Source organism: Buteo buteo, chromosome 23 (genome assembly GCF_964188355.1).
Source record: "Buteo buteo chromosome 23, bButBut1.hap1.1, whole genome shotgun sequence".
NCBI lineage: Eukaryota > Metazoa > Chordata > Aves > Accipitriformes > Accipitridae > Buteo > Buteo buteo.
Window position 1 is genome coordinate 2,417,063 of NC_134193.1, and position 27,989 is coordinate 2,445,051.

A 27,989-nucleotide genomic window follows, 5' to 3' on the forward strand; every position below is an offset into this window, starting at 1 on the left:
AGCCAAGGGAATTTGCGAGGACTGAAATGCTGTGTCCCCAGAGAACAACCTGGGGGAGCTCAGCTGGTTTGGTGGAAAAAAGAGTGATTTTGAGAAATCAGGAGAGCGGCTGCCCAGCCTGGAGCAACGGGGTGTTTCTTCACAGCCACGCAAGCAAGGAGGAGAGACTGGGGTGACGCATTAAGTGTCTTTAATCCAAAGGACTGAAGAGCAGACCGGGAAGATTAGTATAAGCCAACAGACAAACATAAAAAAAAAAAAAAAAGGAGGGGGGGGATAAAAACCGGTTTTTAAAACAAATTAAAATTCCATACAGTGTCTCAAAGATCACCTAAAAACTAAACATTGCCTTAAAAATTTTTTTTTTCCCCATTCAAACACATTTAACGCAGTGAAACATCGTGACAAATAATAATAATAATAATAATTCATGGACTAAAGACTTCAGAGCAGCCGTCCTGCTCCTGGGGAGCGGAGGATCGCTCCCAACCCCCCCCAGGAGCTGGCGGCAGGAGCAGCCCCCTCAGCAGGAGCCAAGGCAGGGTTGGGGGGGGGGCAGCAGCACAACCCCCAGCCCCGGCCAGGGAGGGGGCAATGCTGCCGTCCCGGGCCCCCCGCCATCTCCACCCCCTCCCCATGCCACCCGCTTTTCCCCGGGGACGCCCCAGCACAGCATCTCCCCCAGAATTGGGGGCTGCGGGAGTGACGGGGGGGGGGAGGCAGCAGGGGAGCATCTTTTCCCCACGTCCCTGCAGAACTGGGGGGGGGGATACGGGGGGCACTGGCCTCCTGCTCGTGTCCCCCCCCCTTTGCCCACCCCTGAGGTCAGAACCGGATTCCAGGCACAGGTACAGGCTGCGGTGGCCACGGCGGGCTGGGGGGGGGGACACACGACCCACGAGCAGCTCCGCACCCACGGACACGACACACACCCCACGTACAGACAGACAGCGACACAGACGGCGCTGGCGGGGAGCCCTGCGCGCCGCTGGGTAAAGCCGAGGCTTCCAGGTCAGGGAGGGGTGGGGGGGGGGGGATTTTTTTGGCTACCGTGCTTTAAAAGCAGCGGTTTTCCTGGCCAGCGAAGCACGGCAGCCACGGGGACCCCCCCCCCACGCCAGCCCTGCCACGCACGGCGGGATGGGGGAGAAGGCAGCTCTCCTTCCCCGCCTCCCCCCCCCCGCAACCCACTCCCCAGCCCAAAGCCCATCTCTAGCCAGCATCCACGCAGGGAACAGGCTGTCTGGGTTTCAGCTCTACAGTAGTTTTTAAAAAATATTTATACGTTATATACCCTAAAAAGGTCACCACAGGAATTTCCATGTCTTTGGAAGGAAGGAAAAAAAAAAATAAAAATCAAAACTGTTTCACAAAAGAAAAAAAAAAAAAATCCAATTATCGGCGGCATTCACCTACAGGACGAAACCCCCGGCCGCAGCGTGTGGATCTGACGGGGGGATTTTACTGCCTGCTCCGGAAAGGCCAGAAACACAGGTGAGTAGCTAAAAATAACTAGTCTGGTATAAATGTCTGAATTCCATGCGCTTGATATAACAGTCTGTCTCTTTTTGTCTTTTTTTCTTAAAAAATATATATATATAGTTATTGCTTTCTCAAGGGCCGGTGGGCGCGGGGCACCCTCAGTGGGGGAGCGTGGCAGGCTCGGTGGGGTTTGCTTTCTTCCGCCTCTTCATCAGTAAAGGGTTTGAGGAATCTTCGATTTTCTTGATCTTGATTTGTTCGTAGTCCACTCGCATGGTGGCCAGCGCGCTCGTCATCTCCTCCTGCGGGCAGGAGGCACAGGCAGCGCCGTCAGCAAAGCCCCTGCGCCGGCACAGCCCCCAGCCCCCCGGGACCCCCAGGGCAGCTGTCCCCCTCCAAGCCCCCATGGGAACAAATTGCAGCAGGGGCCGTGTCCCACTGCCAATTTTTCCAGCCTCTTCCCAAGCACAGATCTCCCCAGGAGCCAGCACCCTCGCAGCGAGCCCGAATTAGCCCGGTTTGCAATGAGAAGGCAGAAGCGTCCCCAGATGGCACCCGGGGTGCAGAACATTTCAGACAGCAATGGAGGGAGGTTTTTACCTTCACATCCTCCCACAGATCCTTCTCCTCTTTCAGCACACGACTGGTGTGCAGCGGGGTCTGGGGCACCTGCATGGATTGCTGCCGAGAGAGCAGAGTGTGAGCTGGGAGCTGCAGGCATCCCATCCTCATCCCATCCTCATCCTCAATCCCCATCCCCATCCTCATCCTCAATCCCCATCCCCATCCTCATCCTCAATCCCCATCCCCATCCTCATCCTCATCCTCAATCCCCATCCCCATCCCCATCCTCAATCCCCATCCCCATCCCCATCCTCAATCCCCATCCCCATCCCCATCCTCAATCCCCATCCCCATCCCCATCCTCAATCCCCATCCCCATCCCCTCCTCATCCCCATCCCCATCCCCTCCTCATCCCCATCCCCTCCTCATCCCCATCCCCATCCCCTCCTCATCCCCATCCCCATCCCCATCCCAATCAACCCTGCACTCACCATGATCCAAGGGTGGTTCATGAACTCCGTTATCGTCATGCGCTGGGTCGGGTCTGTCTTCAGCAGGTTGCGGATCAGCTGCTTAACTGGAAGGATGCGCGGAGGGCTGGGCATTAGCAGGTCCCAGGGGGGTTCTCCCCACACTCCAACCTGAGCCAGCAGCCCCAAAACAGCCTGCACGCGCCTCCCGTCCCCTGCGTGCCGCAGAGCTCACCCTGATCAAACCCTTCAGCAAAAGCCTCTTGAGCAAAGAGGCGAAGCTGCCGCCTCACCGAGGGACGAGCCATGACGTGCCCAGGCTTCCCCCAGCCCTCGCAGCGCTGCCGGACGCAGGGCTGACCCCAACGGGAGACCTCAGCCCAGGGACAAGCTGTCACGGGGACCGCGTTTACCTTCCTCCGACACTTCGGACCATTCGGGATTGGGAAACTCGTACTGGCCCATTCGGATTCGCTTCTTCATGCCGGGCGAGATGGCCAGGCCGTGGTTGGAGTAGAAGGGGGGGTACCCGCAGAGCCTGCACCGGGAGAGGGAGCGGACAGTCAGCGCGTCGCCCCGGCAGCACTGGGCAGTGCCAGGAGCAGGAGCAGTGCAGCTGGGGAAGACTCAGCCCCGTTAGCCCGCAGACGAGCCCGAGAGCTGCATCCCCCCCTTCTGAGCCCGGCGGGATGGAGAGGGACCCGTCAGACTCACAGAATGTACATGATGACGCCGAGGGACCACATGTCACAGGACTTGTCGTACTTCTCCGGACCCAGCACCTCCGGGGCTGGTAAAGAAAGAAACACAATCCCGAGTCAAAGCGGCAGCACCAGGCGAGAGGGATCTGACCATCCCATGGAGTGGTCAAAGAGCTGCCCGCAGCTCCGTGCCGTCTCGGCAGCCCTGCTCAGGGCAGCGCGAGCGCTGCTGCTGCGCGGGTTTCGGCACGGCGGTGCAGGCAGCAGAGGCAGGATTGGTGCAGGGAGGTGCTGCCTCGCAGCCCCGAGCACAACGCCAGGGAGGCTGCAGCACGGGTAGGAAACATATTGGCTTGCGCACGCCGACACCCTGCTCCGAGCAGCCCGTCCTGCACCGCACCAACGAGCGGCGAACCACAGCACCCACCCGCACCCAAACCAGCCCCCAGTCCCAAGCACCCCGGACGGGAGTTGCTCAGACCCCCCCCCACAGCCACTTACCCACGTAGTACGGCGTGTAGCACGGAGTGGCCAAGGAGTTGTGCGTGGTGGTTTCTTTAGCAAAGCCAAAGTCCGTGAGCTTTAGCACAGCATTGGGCCTTTTGGAGGTGTACAAGAGGTTTTCCGGCTGTGAAAACACAGGGAAGAAGTAGTGAGCCGAAAAGCCGGAGCAGCCTCGGCACTGCCACGGGCCAAGCAGGGCTCAGCACCGCCGGGCGAGCGTGCAGCACGGTACCTTCACATCCCGGTGTGCAATGTTGATTGAGTGCAGGTACTGGATGGCTTCCCCGATGCTCTTCATTATCTCTGAAGCCTCTGAAGCAGAAAAAAAAAAAAAAAAAAAAATCAGAAGCCCTTATAAGCAAGTTACAATGAGCACTACTCCTTGGGTTACTCTTCAAACCAGGGGCCAAAGAGCCTGGCTGAGGCCAAAGGGGTTTCCTCTACCTGAAATCCCCTTTCCAAGCAGGGCCCCCCCGGGACCCATCTCCAGGTCAGGAGCCTGCAGCAAACGGGAGAGAAGCTCCCAGGAGAAAGGATGGGGCAGGTTCCAGCCTCCGACCCCAATACCCAACCACACAAGCCCCAAGCTGGGGCTCACTTTGGGGTGGGGGGGCTGACCCAGCCCCCAGCACCACTAGGGACCCCAAATCTGCAGGGAAACCAGCTGGGAAGGCTTTCCCCATAGGGTGGGAAGCCAAAGGGCGATGGGCTCAGGATTTAGGTTGTACAGGCACTTTTCCCAGCCACAGGAGCAGAGGGGATGAGATTAATGAGATCTATGAGAACCACAGCCCCTGGACTTCATTTTTGGAGGGAGGTGGGTGTTTCTGAAGGTCGCTGAAGCTCCTGCCTGTGCTGGAGCAGGATGGATGGGGTGCAGGGGCAGCTGAGAAAACATTCCCTAACCCTGCTCTCAAGTGAGTGTGAAAAGCAGGGATACTCGCACTCACATTCCTCATTCCCCAAGTGCAAAGCCCTGCTGAGGATTCAAAAGAGCAATTGAGGGAATGAGCTGGACCAAAGACACTCCTATAAACATCAAGACATCATCCAAAGACGAAACCCCAGGTCCCCGCAGGCTCCGTACCCCGTTCTGTGAAGGCCTGGTCTCCCCTGTCTTGAATTCGGCTGAAGAGCTCCCCGCCGTCCAAGCTGGAAGAGAAGCACGCGGCGTGAGATGCTGCGGCATCCGTCTCACACGGGCGCAAGTGGTACCGAAACCTCCGATGCTCAGCCAGGAGCTGCACGAGCTCAGCAAGAAACGAACCCCTTCCTCACCCAAGCCCTTGGGTCAGTGCTTCTGGGTGACAGAGCCTCCTCCTTCCAGAAATGAGCAGGGCAGAGGCTTCGTGCTGGGGGCGGAGATGCCGGGTGCAAGCGGACGTGGTCTCCCCACCAGCCCACAGAAACACATTTACAGTAAAGACAGCAAACGTGGCTCGAACGTGGAGAGAGCGCTCCCAGCGCGCCTGACCTCATTTAGTTCGCAAGCCAACCACCTCGCCGGCACGCTAACCCCGCGCAGAAGTGCTGAGCAAAGATCGCGGCACGGGCGAGGTGTCAGCGGCGCCGAGATGGGCTCACCGATGGGACGGGGGAGGCAGAGCCTGAATCCCCCTGCAGCAGAGCAAGCTCTCACGCAAGGTGTTGGAGAAGGACCATGGAAACCTTGGCGCGGTTCCCTCCCCAGCCAAAGGCTCCCCGGTACCCTAAGGAAAAACTCGGCTCCCAGAGAGATCAGGGGTGGGATCAGGGATAACGGTGCTTCCTGCCCCTGCCTTATCTAACTCGAGCAGAAACGGCTTCTGGTTTTCCCGGCGCCGATAGCATCTCCAGCCAGCGCCCTTGACATTCGCTGGACATCTGCAATACAGATACCGCGCAGCCACCGAGGCCAACCGCCGCACGGAGCTTGCGAGGAGACACACCGTGCTCATACTGAGAGTCAAACGCCGCTTCGTGTAGGACGTTACACCCAGAGCATCCCTCGGACAGCAGGGACCCGTCGCAGAGACGCGCTGCAGGGAGCTGTCGCTGCCCCGGGGACTCGTTTCCTACCATTCAGCTACCGCTTTCTTCCCACGCAAGCAGACGTGCCGCACAAACCTTTCCCATCCCCGGCTGCCCAGCGTCCTAGCGCGGTTCTCAGAAGCCTCTTCCCACACAAGAGCCGCTCGGGCGGCTGCCGTGCCGCCTGCCCCGGTGCTGTTCGTGGCAGTCCTTGCACCCGCTGCCCCCCCAGGCAACCTACCGGCTTGCCAGAGGAGAGGTTTTGGCAAGGAAGCTGCATCAAATCACAGCTGCGGTTGGGATGTGGTTTCAATACTTTCCCCTTCATTCCTCCTCCTCCCCAGGTTATATCAAACATCTACCCAAATCAGAGCCGCTCAACTGCCGCTGCAAGAGGTGCAACGGCGTCGAGAGATGCATCAGCTCGGCTTGGCTGCGCGCTGCCCAGCAGACCTCACCGCAGGCTGCCGGGGTGCCAGGAACCCGCTGCCTACCCCGACTTTCAATGGCCAGAGCGAGTTTGGTTATGATCTATCTGCAGCGAGAACCACAGGCCTGAAGCCTCTCAACAGCCAAGCGAGTTTTCAGAATGACTCAGAGCCAGCACAGCTCCCGCCATCCCTCCAACGCCAGCAGCGCAGCATCCCTTCCAGGGCTCGCATCCCTGCGGCTCGCAGGCTGCATCCCCCGGCACCGCATCTCCCCGGGGTCCCCAGCACCCCGGCAGGGGTGCAGGAAGGTGCTCGTCCCCCCCTTTTTGGCATCACCCCACCGCCCCGCGGGGCTGCGGGTGCTCCTGCGGGGAGAGCCCACCCGCAAGCGGTGCCGATGGGAACTCACCACTCCATGACGATGAGCAGACATTTCCTCCCCTGGTAGAGGTTCTCGTAGACGTCCATGATGCGGACGATGTGCGCGCATTGCGACGCCCTCCAGTGCAGCTCCACTTCCCTGCGGGCCTTCGGGCAGTCCTGCAACATCTGCGAGAGAAGCGAGACCCCCATCAGCCCCCAGCCTCCCCACCAAGAGGAGCCGGGTCGTGATACCCCCCCCGGCACGGTGCCCACCCAGAGAAGACGCGAGGGCGAAGGCCAAGCGGGTGCTCTCCGCGGGCGAGCTCCGGCGCGCTCTGTGCAATGCCTCCATCCCCATCTAGTGGGAACAGCGCGAAGCCGCCCGCTCTCATAAACTTCTTGCCCTCCTTTTCCAAGGTTGGTAAAAGTTTATCCCGGCTGCCTGCCACCTCCCTGCCCTCTGAGATGCTTCCCCCGGTGCCCAGCCAGCCCGTGCCACCAGCCAGCAAGACCTCCTACTGCATTTATGAGCAAGCTTCTGCGCGCTAGTACCTACACCACTGCACCCCTGGGTGCCACCAAGCATCCTCGCTCCCCTCTCCGCAGTCCCCTGCCAGCGCTGCCCACCCACCACCTCCCATTCACCAGCCTTCCGCTCCGGGGGGCTGGCGGGACCCCCCTGCTCTGTGCCCTTACGCACAGGTTGGGCACAAAAGCACCTTCACCACGGCATCGGAAGCCACCGGCGCCCAGCCACTTGTGCCTGGGGAGGGGACAGAGCAAACAGCCAGATGTTCCCAAAATAGCAGCTTTTCTCACAAGCGGCAGCAGCTCTTTAATGAGGCCCCTGCCCTTCCCAGAGACAACTCACAGTTCCCAGGTGCAGGAAGGATTTGCTCGTCTGCCACAGACTATTAATTACCATGTTTGTCAGGATAAACAACCAGCCTTAATTATTATACTCCTAAATATAGAGCAACAAACGTGTCTATCTTGAGCATAGTTCATTTTCCTTCCTGTCTCCGGCAGCTCTTGGGGCCGGGCTCAGCAAAACTCCCCGGAGCAGGTCTGCACCTCGGTGCAGCAGCGAGCAGGGGCACGTGGAAAGGCATCCCACCCCCGTGTGCATCAGCGGGAAACAGCGGGTTTGGGCATTTTACCAAGACAGACACAGAAATGTACTTTTTGCCCCTCTGCCCTCTCCCGGCTGAGCTCCCGGGGCTGCTGGGTGAAGGCGAGTGCCCAGCTGACGAGCGGCAGAGCATCAGCCCCCGGGATGCTTCGCTGGCCTGGCAGGACCCGAAACGGTGCCCAGCGCACGGCAAGGACCCCTCTGCCCCAGGAGGGATTTCACAAGAACAAGGATTAACGCTTGCTGCAGCCCCAAAAGATGCACACTGCCTGTTTATAAATGAAACGCTCGCTGACGGCGCTCGCGTGAGCCCTGGCAGAATAACGGCAATTTGCATTCCTGCCTGCAACAGCGCTTGCCCTTTGCCACAGGGAAAGGGATAAATGGGATGCGCGCTTCAGCCACCCACCCGTAACCCCGTTACGGGGGTTTTGGTCACACCTCTCCCACCTCCTCGGCTCTCCTGCTTCCCGGAGCAGAGGAAACCCGCGCTGGTGGATGGGGTACGGGGCGGCTTCTGGCACCAAACCGTCTGGAAGCTCCGTGAAGACCAAAGCGGCCAAGCCACCCTTTGCACAACCGTTCTACATCATTTGCACCGACAGCCTTGGGGCGAAAGGAAGACAGGGCAGGAGGTGGGACAGCCCCTCCTCGCTCCTCTGTTACTTAATTACCCTAAAAAACAGATCCTGCTAATGCCAAAGCCGTAAGCAAGCGCAGTGCCAGCCCCCCCAGCAGCCGCGCAGGCGGGGAAGGGGCCTGGATGAAAGCTTGGCTATTTGCAGCTCCGCTCCGAAGAGCCTGGCGTGGGGAGCCAGGAAGCTGGAGAGAAAAAAACAATTTGTAATTACGCGCTGGGAAAAATTGAACAGCAGGAAGCAGATAGTTAACATCATTCTACACAAGACAAACAGGAGATGTACAGAAATACACATCCAATTTTTTTTAGAGGTCACTCAGAGTGCTTTTAGAGGAGCTTAATTGTGTACCTAATGAACTAGGAGGCAGCAGCCTCGATTACCTGTACCAGCACAGCCCTGACGTTTGCTTTTGTACTCAGGCACCTGCAGGCGAGCAAACAACCGCCCCAGCGCTCTCAAAACACGCTGGCTGCAATTCAGCCGCACCACCAGCCGGCCTCCCTCCGCTCCCCCGCCAGCGATGGGATGGAGGGGCTGCTCACCCGGCTGGGAGCGGAGCAGATTAAACCTCGTTAAGAGAACGATTTGGTCTATTTAGGAAATGTTCCCGGTGGCAGGTGACAGCGGTGTGACGGGGAGCTGAAGGCTGGATGCAATGAGGCTCTGTGGGGGTGGCCATTACCACCGCGGGGGGATGCAGGAGGGACACGGCGATACCCAAACCACGGTAGAAGCAACCCACAAGCCTGGCATCACCCATCGCACCCACACAACCTCCATCCTGCCCGCGGCACCAAGCGCTGGCCCCCAGCGTCCCGTGCAGCCGGGGATGTACGGAGCACGGCGCCGGGGTGGGAAAGCGCCGTTTGCTCTTGGTCCGGGCACGGCACCACTTCCACCGGTTTCCCTTCTTTCGGCGGCAGCCGACAGCTCCCGCAGCCGACGACTTTCCCTCCCGCTCCCTCCTTGACCACAGTCAGCAGTGAAACCACCGGTGGGTGATGTCCTGGCGTGACGGGCATCGCTCCGGTCACGGGAACTCCACATCGAACGTATTTGGGGGTGTGTGGGAACGCTGCCCAAGTCCCTAATTTAGCTCCGGTATCCAGGGCAGCCTATGACTGCAACAAGATTTATATTTCTTGGCTTGCGGCGAGGAGGCTGGGATGGGAAAAGCACCCTGGGTTTCCCTGAGGTTCAGCAAGGGTGAAGTGCCCCCATCCCACCCCAGGCGAGGGTACCAGCGTGGGGACACTGTCCCCTCCCACCGGCTTCAGAAGTCGGAGATTTTGCAACCGCAGTAATCCGGAACGCAACCAGACTTAACCCTTCGCAGAGGGGAAACGGCAGCAGACGGACAACCTGCTAGAAACCCCTGACAGCCCACCGCTGCTCTCAGTTCAGCTTTTCCCTCTCTGTTATCTCCCGTTTCCCTTCCAAGGGAGGGCTCCTTGGAGGCCAAAGTCTTCGTCATTCCAGATGCACTACCTGCTCGCTCTCCCCGGAGCGGAGAGCTCCGGCACCGAGGCAGCAGCTGAGCCCAGCAGCCCGGGCACCGCAGCGGGCAGTAACCGGATCCCCGAGTTACACAAGTGTCCCCGGCCAAGGGCAGCGCTGCAGAGGGGGCTCAGCCACCCCCTCCGACCAAAACCGGGTCTCGGGCACGGAGGAGTTGGCGTGCATTTCCCTTTACGGTGGTTGCAGCCAGCACAGGTCTCCGAACCTCCTCTCGTCGTCAGAGAGCAATTCCGTGGCCAGGTATCCCTTCGGCGCTACACGGGACAGGGGACAACCAGGAATGCTGTGCCACCCCAGGGCCCTGCACCGTCCCGTCTCCGCTTCCCACTGGGACACCTACCCGCAGGAAAGGAGGGAGAGCAGGGAAAAGGGCCGCTCCACCCTCATCGCAATTAGGGAGGAAACTCAGATTTCAGCTGCGTTTCAGCCGTATTTCAGCTCTCCTTACAGCAGCTTGACACCTCCGAGATTTTGGCAGACGGCACTTGCTGCCATCCTGTGCCTTGGCTCAGCCCAGATGCCCCAGGAGCCATCACACGCTGCGAGAGAAATTAGTTACGTGCAAAGCTAAACACACTCATTAGCTTCACTAAAACCCTCAAGCTGAGGGCTCCGAAACCGGCCCCGTCAGTGGACGGCACAGCCCAGCCCCTACGTGCTCGGGACCCCCCCAGCAGCAAAGGCTCTTCCCGGGCTCCTGCAGCAGCTCTAAGCTTTTCACCACCTTTCAAAGACAAACCCTGGAAGCGGCTCCTGAAAACAAAACAGCTCGTCGGGGCGTCTGCAGGTGGGCATCACCCACGCACCTAACCCAAACCCCGGCAAGCTGCCTTTGCAGTGCAAGAAGCAGGGCTGCAAACCGAGCGGGCTCCAGCCAGCCCTGTCGCTCTACTGGGTCATCGAAAATGAGCTTCAGCTCAAATGAAGGAAGATGCTGGAGAAAACAAGGGGGCTGGAGCCACCCGCGCTCACGTTCCCTTGCCCACGTGTTGTCCTCAGGCATCACTTGGTTCAGCCTCACCTCCTCCTCCCGGGATGCCGTGCCATGAATCGTGGCAGGTCCATAAAGGAAACTCCCTCCTCCACCGGCACGGCAGGACACCCCAAATGACCCCATCCCACTGCTACTCGCCGTGGGTGCCACCGCAGCCCCAAACGGGTGCTGCCCCTCGGCGAGCCGTGAGAACAGACCGCGATCGCTCAGACTGGCAAGTTATCCCTGTCCAAGAGCTTGCAAGGGAAAACTCACCTCCCACGGGCAATTTCCATGAAAACTGAGGATCAGGCACATACCGGCACGCCAAGCTGTTCATTTTCCAGGGCTGCCCCTCTTTGCTCTGGCTCCACGCTCACCCCAGGCGCTCCAGCTGCTCTTGCAGGCAGGGTATTTTTATTTCCCCATGTATTTTGATCAGACCCGATTCACCTCGGTTCCCAGCAGAGCAGCACCCGCTGCATGCCTTGCCTGTGCAGCGGCCACCCCTCGGATGACCGCCTGCAACAGGACCCGCAGGAGCGTGCCCATGCCCCACGCCACCCCAAGGAGCTCCCCTCGGGACCCATCTGCGCCACGGGGGTTAAAATAAACTCTTCTTAAGTTGCAATAAAAATAAACCTACAGTGAAGAAAGGCAGGCTATCATCCTCCCAAGTTATCAGCAGGGAAGCAAAGCAGAGGTTCCCCTGCCTGTGTTGCACACCTGGGTTCACCGGGCCGGGCTAGCACAGGGCAAGGAGCATTTTTTCCTAATAAAGCAAAAAGGTATCTCTTCAAAAGATTTGCCTCTTCTAATCTTTCCATGCGAACTGGTTGCCAACTGGCATCGGCTGCTTAACACATTTGTCGAGCCGGTGCTGGATGCTTTGCACATGCTGTTCCCACCTCGCAGCGCCAGGAAGGCAAAGCCCCCTCGCCCCCCGCACCCTGCTGCCGGTCCCCAGCGCCCGCCCGACGAGGCACAGTGCCGGGGGACCTGCATTAAGCTGATCATCGCCCACGTGTCTTTTTTCTGCCTTTAATGCCAGTGCATTTGGGGAGCCCCCAGGTTAATCGCCCCACAGTCCCGAAGCTGCTCCAGCCTCTTGGGAGGGAGCAAGCAGCAGAAGGGCATGGAAGCAGGAAAGCTTTGTTCCACTTTTACTGCTTACGAACTCCAGAAGAGAAATAAAATCACGAGTTCCAAAGCCTGTAAGAAGAATTACGTTACCAAATGCAGGGAAATTTGTGGTTTGGTCACAATGCAGTAACAAAGAAAGGTGCAGCTCGGGAAACCTCCCCCACATTATCGTGGCTCTTATATAAACCTTTACATTAACCCCATCCCCGCTGCTTACATCCACTACGACCAGCAGCGCTCAGAGGCAAAGGAACTTTCCTAAGCTGGGGATCATTTCTGCTCTGCCCATGCACATGGAGACACAGTCGGTCCCTGCTTGAAGACCTTTAAGCTGCAAGAGAGCAGGCAAAAGCCTCATCCTCACGTTTGTTTTGCCCAGGGAAAGCCGGAGAGCAGAGGTGACACGTCTGGAGGAGGAGCGGCGCGTGGGTCCCGCAGCGTGCCCCAGCCTGCCGTGCCGGGGTGACTATTTATTTAGAAGGGTGGCTGCTGATCCCTGGTGGAGATGGCTTCATCCAAGCCTCACGGTTTGCAAGGCGAGAGGACAGTACCAGCCTTCTGGAGGGATGGCGGCTGATGCCATCAGTTTGGGCAGGCTCCGTGCATTAGCGGCTTCATCCCCCACTGCTGCGAACAAAAGGTCATCCTCCACATTCGCTTGCCTCGGGGAGGATGGAGAGGCTGGAAAAAGCGTCCCAGCGAGAGAGAATTATTCAGATGAGACAGAGCTACAAACGGGGAGCAAGACTGGAGACGCAACTCAGGCCGAGCAAACACGAACTGACACACACGCTCGAGCTGCTTGGCCGCATTCTCCGAGTCTGAATTATTGGAGCGCTCGGAGGAAGACCCGGAGCCACCGCGGCAGGCGCAGGGAAAGCTTTTCCACCGTGTGGCCCAAGACAAGCAATAAGCCAGGCGTGAAGAGGCTGCACGCGCGAGGGGCGAACTAAAAACCCCCCCAGAAGCTGCTTGCACGCTCACGGAGGCAGATGTCGGAGCGGGCAGCCTCGTCCCTGCTCCTGCGGGTGATTTTGCAATGGGGCAGAGGATGGAAACGGGGCGAGGGAAGAGGTGGCTATTGCACCACGCTTTCACAAGGAGACCCAATGCTTGCACAACCCTCCGTGCCCCGTGTGCTGCCCGCTCCCCTGCCCACAGCTCCCACGGGGGTCCATGCCCACCGGGGGATGCTCGGGACCCCCCACCCCGCAGTTCCCCCCGTTCCCCAGGGCATCTGCTGAGCCTTTCTTCGCCCCGCGACAGATGCTGCAGCTATTCAGCCTTTTCAGGCTGCAACAAAAGCCTCTCCAGGCACACAAAGGCAAAGAGCAGAAGAGAGGCCCGGGTTTAAATAAGAGCCACCTGCCAGGGGCCCGTGCCCCCCCACGCAATCGGGGCGCTGCCCCCCAGGCAGCCCCGCTTCGCAGAGCCCATCGCCCAGCAGCAAAAAATATTCTTGGCACGTTGATTTCAAGGAGATGAAGCTCCAAAGCGGGTACCAGGAGCGGTGCCCTGGATGCTGAGGGCCACCAGCGTGGTGGGGACATCGGGGACGAGGGCGTAGGGAGGGGACGGGGAGGCAGCGGGCGGGAGGGGGCTGCGAAACTCGTGGGAAAAGTCAAAGCAGGTAAATGGCAACAAGGCGGCAGCACGAAGCATCCCCGCTGACTCATGGCAGCAGGCTGGAGCTGGTGTTTAATGAAGAGAAATAAATAGTTTCGGCCTCACTTATCCAAGAAAAGCAAATTTAGGGACCCATTCAGTCCCAGGTTTTTGTTTTGGGGATCATCCTTCTCCCTGTACATCAGCAGCAGCACTGGGTGTTGGTGACCCGCGCGATGCTCGTCTCTCCAGGAGGCACCGGGGCTGGCGTGAGGAGCCAAAATCTCAGCCCAGGCACTAGTGATGGTCCTGTCACGCAGGGGGACACCCTGGGATGTCCCAAGGAGCAGACCTGGCCGGAGCAATGGAGCCATCACCCTGGCCAGGACCTCCTCGTGAATCCAGCGAGGAAGGGGGGCGTCACGGCCAAAACGCCCCAGCCCAGCCCGTCCCTTCCTACGGGCATCCGAGATGTCGCTTCCCACCGGGAGCCACGGTGATGCCGGGCTGGGAGATCCGAGTGGAGAAAGGAGGCAGCTGCTCCGGGGTGGGGGGATGCTCAGGGACCCCTCTCTGCAAAATAAACCACTGCATCTCCCCGCACCTCCACTGCAGCCCCCACCAAGGACACGCTGCAGCCACCGGGGCCTTTTATCCACACAATACAAAGTAAAAGGAAAATAAGAAACCCCAGGAGGGGCGGATATCTTCATGTGAGACACGGCTGCGGCCAGCGGATCTGCTCCACACACAAACCCCTTTATTGCTGCCTCCTCACAAAGCTTCAGGGCTGGGGTCAGCTCCTCCTCCCACCCCTCCCCAAACCCCATCCCTTGCCAGATTTCCGACCGGAGCTGGTGAGCTCGTGAACGGAAAAAGCACGCATATGTGCTTTTATGATAGGAAGTGGTTGATATGCGCAGGCGCGATTAATACAGGAGTAAACACTAATGTAAACCATTAACTCGGTGCTGACCTATGTCCTTTGCACTTCCCTCCTGCAGGCACAGCTTGAAAAAAGCCCTTATCGTCACGCTGGAATCCTCGCTCCCAGGCACGGTACGGTGCCGTGTCCGCCAGCCCTCTGCACCGTGGCTGGGGGCTTTCCCTCGCAGGTCAGAGGGACCGGCTCAGCCTCCGCCACACAGCCCACGGAGGGCACCGGGTGCTCGAAGCATCTTTTTGGGTCCCTTGCTCCATCAGCTTCACAGCAATCCTGGGGACAACCCTGCCCGACCTCGCCATTACCTCTGGCCCCAGGGACAGCTCGGGAGGGGATCCTCCACACCTACATCCCAGAACTGCTTTTATTTTTAGACATGCCCACCCATTCCTTACTTTTAAGCTGGAAGTGATTTAGGGGAGAGGCTCAGACCGCCCAGACCCACACCTGCGAGCGGAGGAGCCGTGAAGCCCTGCCAGAAGCCCCACAAACACCCGCCGCTTCCCAGCAGCTCCTGGGTTCATGCTCTGCACAAAAATGAAGTTTCTCGGGGCTCAGCCATGCGCAGGACCCTCCGTGGGACAGACGGACAGCTGCCACCCCCTTCCAGCCCAGCGATCCCGCCTGCTGCCTTTCAACACAGATCTTAGAGCTGTGTAAATAAGTATCTATTAAAATATATATATATATTTAAATAAGAAAAAAACCCAAACCAAAAGACAAAGCCGCATCGAGGGCAAGCACTCTGGAAGCACCATTCCCCCCCCGGCGCTGGAAGCTGTACGGCCTCGGGATGCATTTCCTCCACCAGCACCAAGCCTGAGGAGGGTTTCATTTACGCGCCCTCAAAGCTCGGCGACAACAGCGCGTTTTGCGTCATTCTGTCCTTTCCCCAGATGTTTACTTAATAGAGTTTCACCCCCGTCACGGGCTTTGTCAACACCAGGGCACAGCAAACACCTTCCTGAGATGAAGCCAGGGATGCACAACCCGGCCGCGGTGCCCCGCAGGCAGCAGGTCTGCCTTCGCCGGGCGATCCCTGCGGAGAGGAGCATCCCCCAGCAGTCGGGACCCACGACACGAAACCTCGGAGGCACCCGAGCGGTGCCAGTCTAAGGGGTTGGCATCGCGCTCCTGCACGGTGAACCCGCACCAGGCACGACGTCCAAAGCGGTTTGGAGGCTGCCGGGGACTGCGGCTCTTCCCTGCGCGAGATAAAACAGTTCCCGCGCTGGGTGGCCGCCGCTTTTGTCGACAGCGGGGTTTGTTTTGTGCAGGGGAAGGCCAGGACGGGAGCGACACGGGGATTTCGTCACTCGCCTTTGCCTACGCAAGTGCTCGGCAAGGCAGGGGCTCCGCAGCCACCAACCGCCCTCCTCCCGGTGCTGCTCCCTCCACCTCCGACATGGCACAACAGGTATAAAACCTCCAGTGCAGCCAGCTCCGATGCAGCAGGGTGCAACGAGCCCACCCCTGGGCATGCACGGGGCCGGGAGAGGGGCTGCTGCAGCTGACCCACAGCAAGACCCGTTAACGAGAAGGGATGCTAAGGAAGAGGCAGAGGGAAAGGGGAGGATTGCACCCTGCTGGGTGGTTAAGAGCCGTTCGGGGGTACGAGTCACCCACCACCCTCTCCTCCACCATCACCCCCAGGCAGAGCTGCTCCCGGCTCTCTCTCACTCGCCTGTCCCTGCACCGCAGGCTGCTCTCCTCCTCCTCCTCCTCCTCCCATCACACGGCTGTTATGCATCTTCAGCGCTTAACAGGACCTGCCGAAGAGCTGGTGCGACCACCCGTTTGCAATGAACCCACCTGGGTTAAGAGCCAAGCAACGCTCCAGACTCGAGACCCGACACTACCTATGGTCACGCGCTCCCACTTTACCCACCACAGCAGTTAGTATTTTAGGGGAAATCCTGGGCCTTGAAGCAATGCAATGAAAGGCCGAGAGCCTCCTGCCACCCCGCAAGCCTGAGCAGGGTGCTCCTCCTCCACCAGCCCCTCTTCCCCCTGCACCAGCCATCCTGAGCCTCCTTCAGCTGGGAGGAAAACACAGTTGCACTTCTATTTTAAAAAAAAAAAAAACAAACCAAACCCACAACCTTCTTTGCATCCTGCTAGCACCTCGTTAAAGCTCTCAGGACACGGTGGCTATTATTAGCTCCCTGCAGGCTTTGGGCAGCCCCGAGAGCCTCTGTGGCATCTGTTGGCAGCAGCCGCGCAGCCCCAGAGCCCAGGAGGTTTGGTGAAGTCCGGATGGAGCCCAGACCACCAGCGTCTTGGTCAGCACCGTAACCTCAAAATACCTCAACTCAGCCAACAAGCGTGCAAAACTCATCACGAAGTGCCGGGGTGCACGTGCCTCCGAAAACACCATCGGAGGAGAAACCTGCCTTCAGCCCCTTGGTGTTACCAAGAGGGAAATGCCAGTATCTCCCATTAAAAGGTCCTGCCCAACAGACAACAGCACAGAGGAAGGGGTCCATAGCAGAGCTTTCACGCTCTCGCATCTTTTCAATATACAGCAAAAACACACGCGCTCTGGGAAAGGTTTGCTGATCCTCCCACGGATGCCCAGTACCCCATTGCTAGACAGTGTTTACCAGCAGGCTCCTTGATTTCTTACCAAGTACAACAGAAAGCAAGCGCTTTGGACGCATTTTGCCCATTAGATTAGAACAGAAAGCGGATGAAAGGATAAAAGCAGGGACATTTAAACAAACTAACAAAAAAAAAAACCCTACTCCTGCAGCTACTGCTGCTCCCCTGGCAAGCCAGGCTGTTCCTCTTGGGCATCCCATACCCAGCCTTTAAAAAGAAACCTCACCCGACAGACAGCTTTACAGTCACCAGCTCACCCCAGGGCAGCATTAATCGGAGCCGCCGGGGGAGCAGAGGCAGCCCCAGGGCACAGGGTGGCAGGGGGAAGCTGGGGGCTCCTGGGTCCTGCTTTGTATGAATTTAAGCTTTTTCAATCCCACTTATTCACAAAAAGGGCTTAGGGCTGGGGGGAGCCAAAGAGCAGACAGGCCAACCTTTGTACGGCTCGGCCGCCCGCCCACCCGAGGGCTCCAGTAGCCCCCACGTTTCCCAGTACGATCCCTCCAGCAGACTGGAGCACACTGGTAAGCAGCAGCGCTGGCATCACCACAGCCCCTGCGGCCCCACAGAGGCTGGAGCAACGCCTGGAGTCACCAGAGCCTCCGTTTCCTAAGGGAGAGAGAGAAATTAAGTCTTCAGCAGCCTGTATGGATGGCACCCCCATTGCATTGCCCCCCACCTCTTTCGCAATGAGGTTTAAGGCTCTTTCCAAGGCTGCTGGGAGGGTTTGGATTTGAGGTGGGTACAACAGCCAGATGTTCATCGCTAGTTTGGAGTTAAGTCACTAAAACCCTCGAGGCAACACCACCAGGTCCCAGCCAAACCCTCCTTCCAGTGACGTTCTGGTTGTTTCAGTGCAGTCTTTGGGGAGAAAGAAATGTGAAAAGGATGTTTTGGTAAAAGCCAGAGGTGCTTGACCTGCCAAGCCCACGCTGCCCTTATTGCCAGAGCCCGGCAAAACAGAGTTAACTGGCTACACCGAGAACAGCCAGAAAACTCTCCTTGCTCTCGTTAGCTGGACCCCACAGGGCTGGAACCCTCCCTGCCCTGTAGCTCCTCGAGTTGAAGTCCAGAAACAGGAATATCAGCCAAAAGCACTGCCCACCGAGGACGTCATCTTCTGTGAACTCTTCCAGACAGCGGCGGAGGGCACGAGCCGTAGACCTGCTCCGGAGCTCCCGGCGAGCAGCTCCAGCTCCCAGCCCTCCTGCCCCGCAGGCGCCGGAGCTGCTGCTCAGCAGCATGCAAAGACCACATTTTAATCCGTTCATAAACTCCCCAGCATCTTACTCACCCAGGCTTCATCAGGCCACTATTTGCATCTCTAACGACATGCATCCGAGGCCGGGCCGGTCGTCTCCTCCAGCAGCGAGGAGCTGGGGAATAGGAGCATCAGGACACTTCCAAAAACCCCCAAGGACCTGGAGTGCTTCCCTGCTGAGTCCCACCACCCACAGAGCATCGCGCATCCCGGCAGAGAGTTGTTCTTTATCAGCAACTCTTCCTTACAACAAAAGATACTGGGAGTTTCAACCCCGAAGTGGAATAAGCAGGGTGGGATTGGAGACGAAGAGGGAGATGTCAGCAGTCCCGCTCCAACACAAACGCAGAGCCCCTCACTCCAGGAACAGGGTTGTTCCTTGCAGGGAAAAGCACTGAGGACAAAAGCACAGGTCTCTGCAAGCCTTTTCCAAGCTCCTGGGACAGCAAGGAGGAAGATGTCCTCTCCCGGAGCCCAGGCAGGTGCCCAGCCAAGGGCTGCAACACCCCCAAAACTCCCCAAAACAGCCGTGCCCCCGCGTCGACGCTGCTCTGCCAGCGGCACGGGAGCTACCCACCCAAAACCACCGGATTCGCGGGCTCCCGTGACTTCCAGCAGATAACCTGGGTTTAAACTTCCTGGCAAGCCCGCCCTTCCCAGCACCGCGGCAGAGCTACTTGGGCAAGAGCCGCCCGGGTTTTCTCAGCAATCTGCCCAGCGCAATGGGCAGCGAGGTTGCGAAATGGCTGAAGAGGAAGAGAGAGTCACACCAGAGCCCGGAGGGAACCGGGCTGGCCAGAGGAGGCTGTTAGAGTCGACGATGACTCCTGCAGCCTGGCCGTATCGGAAAGCGGTGGCTACGGGAGCCAGCACTCTGCAGATGACAAGTTGCCGACACCCACAGCGGCACCGCCTGAGAGCCAGCACAGCCCCTACTTTTTGCTAAAACAAGCGGAAAGACAAGAAGTTAAAATTGTTCTTCAACGCTCAGCTGGTAGATGCAATAAGGCTGTCATTACTACTGAAAATAAAAACATATCCCTGCTACCAGACCACCTCCCCCTCGCTTTTTATTTTATTCATTATTTTTGTTAAATTAGGTTGAGGGTAACACGCATACTTTCTGGTTTGTTTGGATCCAATTCCATCTGCTTTCCCCCCAGCCCAGCCGAGATACCCCGGGGCGGTGCCACTGGTACCCGGCTCCCACCCACACCTATGGGCGCGAGGAGCGACGAGCTGCGGCTACTGGAATTGCAGGCTGACGGGACGCGCTGCCAAATTTCCACAGCAGCCTCAGCTTGTGTTCCAGCCGCATTTCCCCGAAAACACACATTTGGCAGGAGGTCCAAAGGAGCCTTCCGAGAGGCTGCCCTAGCTCGGTGCCGCGTACCAGGGCCAGAGGACGCCGGGAGGACAGCAGACGGGCAGAGCGGCCGCTCCATTTCTGAACGCTCAGCAGAAGATGCTCCCACCCGTGTCTGCCCCACAGAAACCCAGGAGGTGCTGCAGCCCTTGGGACAGGGACGGCACAGAGTCCCGACGTGCCGTTACACAGATTTAGCCCGTTCCAGCGTGAGAGGCGTATGGCAATGACGACCCCGAGCCCGACTTACCCCCCTCTTCTGGGGCCAGGGAGAGGTTGAACCGAAGAGGGGCACCCAGGGGAGGTGGCTGCAGCCAGGGGCACAAAGCAAGGCAGCAAAGTTAATTATGATGACGAAGGAAAGGAGTCCATCCCTCCACTGATCCCGAATCTATAGCCCAAACCAGGTAAGGATATCTAGCAAGGGCAGAGCTGCAAAGTCCCAGCCTGGCTGGGCGCCCCAGGAACATTCAGATCTGAGTTTGCGTTTTGAACTTTATCTCTAGTTTAGGCTACAGCTCGCTGGACAGCCAGGCACATAATCACATGCAGCCCTGACGCCAATGGCTTAAATAATCTCATTACATATGACGGCAAACGCTGTGCCAGCTGCAGACCGCTTGAGCCAGCGTGCTCACCTGCCCTCTCCGCTGGGAGAGCATATTTTGTCACAGCAAAGCAGCGTGCTGACGTAACACCTTAATTCACGGGAAGATGCCATCGTCCTCCCCCGCAGCATCAGACCAAAGACGGACACAGCAGAGCTCCACGTGCTCCCAGCAGCGCTCAGAGAGGAGCCACACTGGCACACCATCCTGTATCCCCCTCCTGACAGCAAGTACCGTCCCACCACCCTACCCAAATGACATTTTTGTGGCCCACAGCATCTCCAGCAATATTCGTGTTTCAGGTCCTCTCGGGTCAGGGGGGATCTACCAACACGCAGAGACTCGTGGCCGTTAGTCCCTTCCTGAGGCCACAAAGGAAACAGCAAGTTAATGCAACCATTAAACCCGCCAGTTGCTATAAGCCCTACCTCAAATTGGTAAGATCTTAAAAGGCTGAAATCTTTGAAATGACTCAGCCACGAGGTACAATGAAACAACAGCTTAAAAGGCTGTTAAAGCTCTCTGCATTCAGACTTGCTCCTGCGTGCCCTGCTCTAACCCCCGCGCGCTGCTCCCCGTCCATCTCCGTAGGGGAATCGGCCGCTGAGACGAGAACCTTCTCAAAAATGAGCCTCCGGGCACCGGTCACGCACACAGTCCTCGTGCCAGCCAGAGCTGAAAGAAGAATATATCTTAGCATCCTGCAGCCATGAAAGACGAGGGGCATCCATGGAGGGGACGGGACCCACTTTCAGTGGGATACAGGTCACAGGGGCTTTGAAAACCCAACGCCAATGTCACCACCAGAGATGACCACGATGCTCAACAGCTCTGGACCACGCTGAAACGCTGACTCAACATGACCGCCCAGGCTCGAAACGGGTTTCTTGGGGAGAGGTCAGGCAAAGCTGCGTTCCCGTACCAGCCTCTGGAGCCGGTGGGGAGGGATTGCCCTGGTCCTCACGGATCCACCCCCCCAAACCCTCCCTCCTCCAAAACCCGCCGGCGCGCTCAGCCGGGTCCCGAAGACCCTCTCCCAGTTCCATCCCCGTCTCTGCTGCCCGCACCCCTCCCCACAAAAAGGGCAGAGGAGCCGAACGGCGCGGGGCACACACGGGGCTGCCTGGGGGCATCTGGCAAAAGCGGGGTCCCAAGAACCAGCCCGTGGCGGGCTGCGGCAGCCGCCCTCGCCCGCTGCAGACAGCCCCGGTGCGGCGGAGGGGAGGCAGCACGTTATTCTTGGAAACCAGGAGGTGAGGTCATGCTGCCTGAATGCTGCAACTTGAGGCCAGACGCGCGGGGCCAGTTGTGCTTGGAGAGGAGCCTGACTTCTGCAGCGGGCGGCCGAGCGAGGGCCGTCTGCAGGTCGGGAAGCCGGTGACGTTGGGAGCTAGCAGGAGGAAAGGGGTTCTTCGTGAAGGAGGGCTCTTTCCTCCCCGTTTCTCAGCAGACAGCGCAAACTCCAGCGAAGGGATGGGTTTTAAAACAGCATCAGCTACTGCCTCTGCTGCAAAGCCCTCGGACCACCCCGGTGTGGGGCACACGAGCCCACCACGAAGGCTCAGGAGATGCCAGACGCCAAACCCAGAGCCGCTCTGCTCTCCGTGCCGCTTCCGACCCAGCCACTCCTCCGGATGCCTCCCATGTACCTGCACCGTCCTGCAAGCCCGGCATCGCCCATCCGGAGTTCATCCATCCCATCAGATCCCAGACCACATCCTGGAGGTTTCTGGGAATAGAGGAGTCACCAATCTGCTCTTTCAGGCTTCCCAGGCGGAACTTTCTGGGAGTTTTCATGACTGGTGCCTACCCATCGCCCAGCAAATGCGCTAGAAGACCTGGTGCTCAGTCTGCACAGCTTCAAATTATTATTTATACACTGCTTTAAATGCTTTGGAATAGGCAGCATGTGTCTGATAAAGCTCAGCGCCTGCTCTGCACCGCTCGCTCCCCCGAGGCAGAGCCAGCACCTCCGCAGCCCGGCAGACGAGCCCTGTCCTATACATGGGGCTTTCCTGACGTGTGCGCTGGCAGATGGCAGAAACCTCGCTGAAGACCAGCGGGAGCTCAGTGTGAATAATAAAATAATCGTTTTACCTGGCTGCATTCAGCTGTGAAATCACACACGCAGGGGCTGTATTTTTGTCCTGCTGCCCGTGAAGGATTCATCCCGGAGCAAGTAGCTCAGCTCCTAAGCCCGGTACCGCTTCTGATGGGCTGCAAGACCTTCAGTAAATCACTGCATCTCAGTTCCCCACCTCTGAAAACGTGGGAAATACTGATCTTCTTTTGCAAGACCTATGGCTGATGGCATCAGATTATTATTAAGAGCCCTGCCACTTGCTGAGCACGTGCCAAAGGAAAAACCAAGTCCCTGCTCCCAGGCCGTTATCAGTCCATCTCAGTCGTAGGTTTGACTGCTCAGAACATGTAATGTATTTAGGAGAGATTATGGCAAATCCTAAATTGTTTAAACAAACTCAAACCCCAAGTCAGTAGACTCCTTTGGTCAATGAGATAATAAACCACTGCCTTGGAAAAGCCCCAATGATGTCACTACACTTCCACAGCTTTTCAACCACGGCTTGCACAGAATGCCACAGCAAAGACATTTCTGATTATATAAAATACATGGCAGAGTTAAAAAAAAAAAAAAAAAAAAAAAGAAATCCCCCCACTGAGAGAGGAGCAGAAGTACAGCAGACACACAGAGAGCTGTTTCCCAGGAGCATGAGCCCAGGATCTTCATCCACTCCATCACTTAGGAGTTATTTTTCCAGCTGGATGTTCTGGGGGACAAAGCATTTGGTCTCAAATGAAGCTGCAGGAAGCCATGGGAAACAGGGTGCTTTGCTCCTCTAAACATCTCTGTAAAACACCCAAGCCATGACGGCAGAGAGAGCACGAGGCCACCAGCTACACGAACACGCTCATCCACAAAGCCGCTCAGTTATCAGCTACAAGATGCCTGCCCTATTTCCATGCCAGGTATCTTGGAAGAATAATAAACTGCAAAAGTACTGGCCTCCTTCCTCCTTCTCCATCAGAGGAACCATCGCTCACAGATTATCTGATGAGGCTGAGAGCGAGACTGAGAGTGTTTCGCAAACGCGCCCCAAAGCACCGAGGATGCTCCAGAAACAGGGCTGCCAGAGAGGGGGCAAGTTTGCAAGCAGCCTTCACCGCCCTGGGAAGCTCTTCCAAAGCTCACCAATCCAGGTGAGGATTTCCTGCTTTGAAGTCGGGGTTAGGAGTGAGGTTTGTTAATTTGTTTTAAGGGAAACCTGCTCCACAAAGAGCTCTATCGAGTGACGTGCATGATGGAGAAAAACTGGCCACCTGCCATTACTAGTCCCCACTCTCCGGTCTGGCTTACCTGTGATTTCCTCACCAAATTCAGGCAGCCAGCCATCTACCCAGTATCTTGCCTAAAGATTAGTCTTAAAAGTGGAATTTGCAGTAGGCGAGACAGACCTCGCTCCCAGCCCCACTGTCGCAGCCTGCGTCACTAATGCCAACAGCCTGACCACAACGAACAACGCCAAGTCAGGTCAACCATGACCTACATACAGCAGGCTTTACAGAAATTACAAGCCTAATTTTGCCTAATAATAAATCACACCAAGGCACAAGGAAGAAAGGGGTGAGAAAACACCTAAACCTCGCATTTCAGTTCCATTCATCACCTCTCCACGGACTTCATAGTCCCACCCTGCAGTAAATCACCACGCATCAAACAGAGTCAGGTCACGGGTGAGCGGGACTGTCGGTGGCCTGCTTCCCACCAGATAATTCAGGGATGCCACACTTCAGGTATTGCTTGGTACCAAAACATAAAATAAAATTGGGGGTGGGAAACTGCAAAATAAACAATAATGATCTATAAGAAAAGTCAAGGAATATCTCCTGTTTTCACCTAGGTACTACACAGCAAACCAAACTACCATCCATTAACTCGCACGCAGCACCATTTTATTTAATGATGCGTCTCGGCCACGGACTATTGGACTGGAAGGAGGAGAAAATTGGCTGTAACATTTTCACTGCTGCTGGAACACTGTCTCCAAGCTCAAACTCTCCTGGAGCACTGAAAAGTTCTCTTAAGCAAAGTGACTCTCAGTAAAACCCTAACCTAAATGCATCTCTCAGTTTGCAAGAAAGAGGTTTAACAACATAATAGTTGCTCATAATCCAAGAGGAAGCACAAGGTAACCAGAAGACACCGTTAATGTCAGGGAGAAACACAACTGTTTCCCTCCAGTGGAGGTTTGCATTATTAAACAAGATTTTGGAATAGTAAATGTAAAGAGCAATGTTCCAAATGGAAAGGTTTGCTGCACAACCAAAGCAGGCAGCACAGAGAGATTTCAGCTGTGGCTTCTGGCGATGGGCCATCAGGATTCTTTTAAGCATCATCTGAAACATGACAACTCGATGCAATCACTTCTGCGGATCCTGCTTTAGGTCATCTTTCCACACTGATGCAGTCCATGAGTAATTCGGATCCAAATACCTCTCCGCAGGTCTCCAACAGAGGCGTTATCCCAGCTGCGTACCAGAGGAGGGGATGAAGTCAGCACGCATCGCGTCTAAGGCATCACCCCCACCACATTTGGGCTCGGCAGTTCAGTCCAAATACCGTAACCAAATAACCCAAGCCTGTAACTCACGCTCACCAGGGCAAGCCAGGTACGCGCCGGCTCGTCTAAGAGCCCAAACTCACAGCGTAGCAGTTTTCGAGGTGCTGGAAGGAATCACAGCAGCAGCTGTGCCGCTCTTTGAAGAGCCAGAGATGCGTCCAACCACTCAGCTGAACTCTTCTCCCCCCGGCAGGGATGTGTGAAGAGGCCGGGACAGGGGACAGGGAAAACGACCAACGCTTTTCCAAAACAGCGATTCAGCATCGAATACACCTCACCCTCCGAGAGCCGCGCAGACACTCTGCACCTCCCTCCTACGTTACAACGCAAAGTCCCGCGCTCCAGGATGCTTTTCAACCCGGCTAAGGAACCGACACGACTCACGGCACCAAATCCTGACCCCAGCGGCTGCCCCGCGCTCTGGTCCGGGCAGGGTGACGGCACCAACCCCAGGCCCCCACCATCCCACCCGTGCCGGGGCAGAGGGGAACCGCCGGCGGTCGGTCTCCTCGTGCCATCCTTCCCCTTTCAGGGGCGCAAAAGGGAAGTGCTGGAATCTGCACTTTAAACACGCGAGTCAACTGCAGAAGCGAGGAGGAGCCCGTCTGTCAAAACAGAAGAGGTTTTCACTAATTTTCAGCCAAACGAGATGACAATACATGTCGTCTTGGAGTACGACGCGGTGCGGCTCACGAGAAATGCCTGCGTTTCTGAAGGAAAAGTCAAACTTTTATTGCTCGACTGACCCCCCCACACACTTAATCACAGGCGTTCAGCACCGTCCCTTGCTGACCCCGCCACCCCTGCGGCGCGACTCGTGCCTCCAAAGCCCCTCATTCATTCATTCATTCAGGTTAGGAATCCCAGATACCAACAGATGGGCAGCACTAAAAACAAAAGCGGTGGGGGTTACGGATTTAGGTGGGGTTTTTTTAGCCTTTGCAGTTCTCAGGGTAACGCCGTGGGTTTGAACAGCTCACGCGTGGGCGCAAATTGCATCGATGCTAGAGAACACGGCGCTCCCGCCGAGCAGACTGCCTGTACCCGCGTCACCCAGCGCCGCGCTCGGCGTGTCGTGAATCCATTCAAACTTCCCCAAGTCCCCCCGGCATGGGAGACACGCTTCCCTCAAAAAGCTCATTTGAAAACAAGGAAACCATCGCATCACCTAGCGTGTGCTAAAATACACCTTTGCAGCCGCTATTTATCTACGCGTCTTTCAAAGAGAAGCAAGTTACGGACGATGAGTAAATACAATAACAATGAAATATTCCCTGTCTGAAGCTGGGGGATGACAGCCGCTCGGTATTACACGCTGCTCCGTACGGCTGGAGCCAGGAGAGACCTGCCATCAAACAGGGACACCCGGGCAGCTGCCTGCGTTTACGCAAAGTGCTACGAGCGGCTCCGCACAGGGATCCCCGCGTTCTGAGACGTGAACCCCACGTTCCGAGACGCAGACCCCCACGGGATGAACCCTGTGTTCCGAGACATGAACCCCGCGTTCCAAGACACGGACCTCGCGTTCTGAGATGCAAACCCCATGGGGTGAACCCCGCGTTCTGAGACACAAACATCACGTCCCAAGACGTGGACCCTGCGGGGTGGACCCCGCGTTCCGAGACATGAACCCCGTGTTCTGAGATGCAGACCGCGTGTTCTGAGATACAAACCCCACGGGGTGAACCCTGTGTTCTGAGACACAAACCCGGCACTCCAAGACGTGGACCCCACGTTCCAAGACATGAACCCCATGTTCCGAGACGCAGACCACGCATTTTGAGATACAAACCCCATGGGGTGAACCTTGCATTCTGAGACACAAACCCCGCATCCCAAGATGCGGACCCCGTGGGGTGGACCCCACATTCCGAGACACGAACCCCGTGTTCTGAGATGCGGACCCTGTGCCCCGAGATGTGGACCCCCCTGGGTGAACCCCACGTTCTGAGATATGGACCCCACATTCTGAGACACGGACCCCGCTGGGTGAACCCCACGTTCTGAGACATGGACCCCACTGGGTGAAGCCCGCGTTCTGAGACGTGGACCCCGCATCCTGAGATGTGAACCCCCCGGGAGTGACACCGGCCAGGCCGAGGGCCCCTCTCAGCTCCGAACCCCCCCAGACACACTACCGAGATGTCATTTTGCTTCGTTTCACATTAGAAAGCCGGAAAGCCACGTCTCGGTGCTCTTAATGGGGGGAAAAAACAAATAAATAAATAAAATTAAAGCCCGGCGGGACAGACGGACGGGCAGCTGCCGGCTCCATTGTCCCGCCCGGCTCCGCCGCCGCCGGTTCCCGCTGTCGCTGCCCGTTTTCCCGGCCCCCCCGCCGTCCCCCCCCCCCGCAGCAGACATCTTCCATCACTGTCAGGCAGCGCCGGCTCTGCCCGCTCCTCCTGCCCCTTCCGCAGCCCGCCGCCGGGGCGGGGGCAGCCCGGAGCCGCCCGCCCGTCCGTCCGGTCCCCCGGTTCCCACCTCCACCACCGCGGCGGGCGGGCGGGCAGCCCCCCCCAAAAAAAAAACCCTTTCCCCCAACTTCTCACCTTGAGAGCGAACTTCTCCCCGCTCTTCTTACTGAAGATCTCCAAAACTTTCCCGTTGATGCCCAGCCCCAGCACTTGCGTGGTGACCTTGTAGTCGTCCGTGATGGCATTCTTCCGGATCTGCAGGCCTCCCTTCCCCGGGAACGGCGGCGGCCCGTGGGGGGGAGCGGCGGGCGGCGGGGGCGGCGGGGGTTGAGGCGGCGGCGGGTTGGGGAAGGCGGCGGGCGGCGGCGGAGCCCCGGAGAGCATGGCGGGGCGGGCGGGCCGCGCCGGCCGGGCTCCGGGACTCTCGGCTGGGGAGAAGGGGAACGGGGGGGAGCGGGTATGGAGGCGGGAGGCGGGCGGGGGGGGGGGGTGAAGCAGCGTCGCCGCCGCCGCCGCCCCCCGCCGGTGCGCGCCGGCCCCGAGAAGAGCGATCGCTCCGGTGCGGCGGCGACTCCTCCTTCCTTCCTTCCTCCTCCTCCTCCTCCTCCTCCCGGC

The 27,989-nt window shown here is 57.9% G+C and overlaps 1 protein-coding gene across 1 annotated transcript; it reads right to left on the bottom strand.

Moving 5' to 3' along the window:
- Positions 1 to 173: 173 nt before the first annotated feature.
- On the bottom strand, positions 174 to 27,977 carry MAPKAPK2 (MAPK activated protein kinase 2). Its single transcript, XM_075055067.1, has 10 exons — positions 27,510 to 27,977; positions 6,573 to 6,712; positions 4,810 to 4,874; positions 3,955 to 4,034; positions 3,720 to 3,846; positions 3,232 to 3,307; positions 2,931 to 3,055; positions 2,539 to 2,624; positions 2,083 to 2,163; positions 174 to 1,784 (listed from the first exon to the last, which is right to left on the bottom strand). The coding sequence occupies exons 1-10, from the start codon at positions 27,756 to 27,758 to the stop codon at positions 1,641 to 1,643; spliced, it is 1,173 nt and encodes a 390-aa protein (XP_074911168.1). The 5' UTR covers positions 27,759 to 27,977; the 3' UTR covers positions 174 to 1,640.
- Positions 27,978 to 27,989: the final 12 nt, after the last annotated feature.

Coding starts and splice junctions, on each gene's coding strand:
- MAPKAPK2 (XM_075055067.1), bottom strand. CDS start 27,758: ATGCTCTCCGGGGCTCCGCCGCCGCCCGCCGCCTTCCCCAACCCGCCG. Junction 6,713..27,509: donor GGGAGAAGTTCGCTCTCAAG/GTGAGAAGTTGG, acceptor CTTCTCTCGCAG/ATGTTGCAGGACTGCCCGAA. Junction 2,625..2,930: donor GTCCGAAGTGTCGGAGGAAG/GTAAACGCGGTC, acceptor GCATCCTTCCAG/TTAAGCAGCTGATCCGCAAC.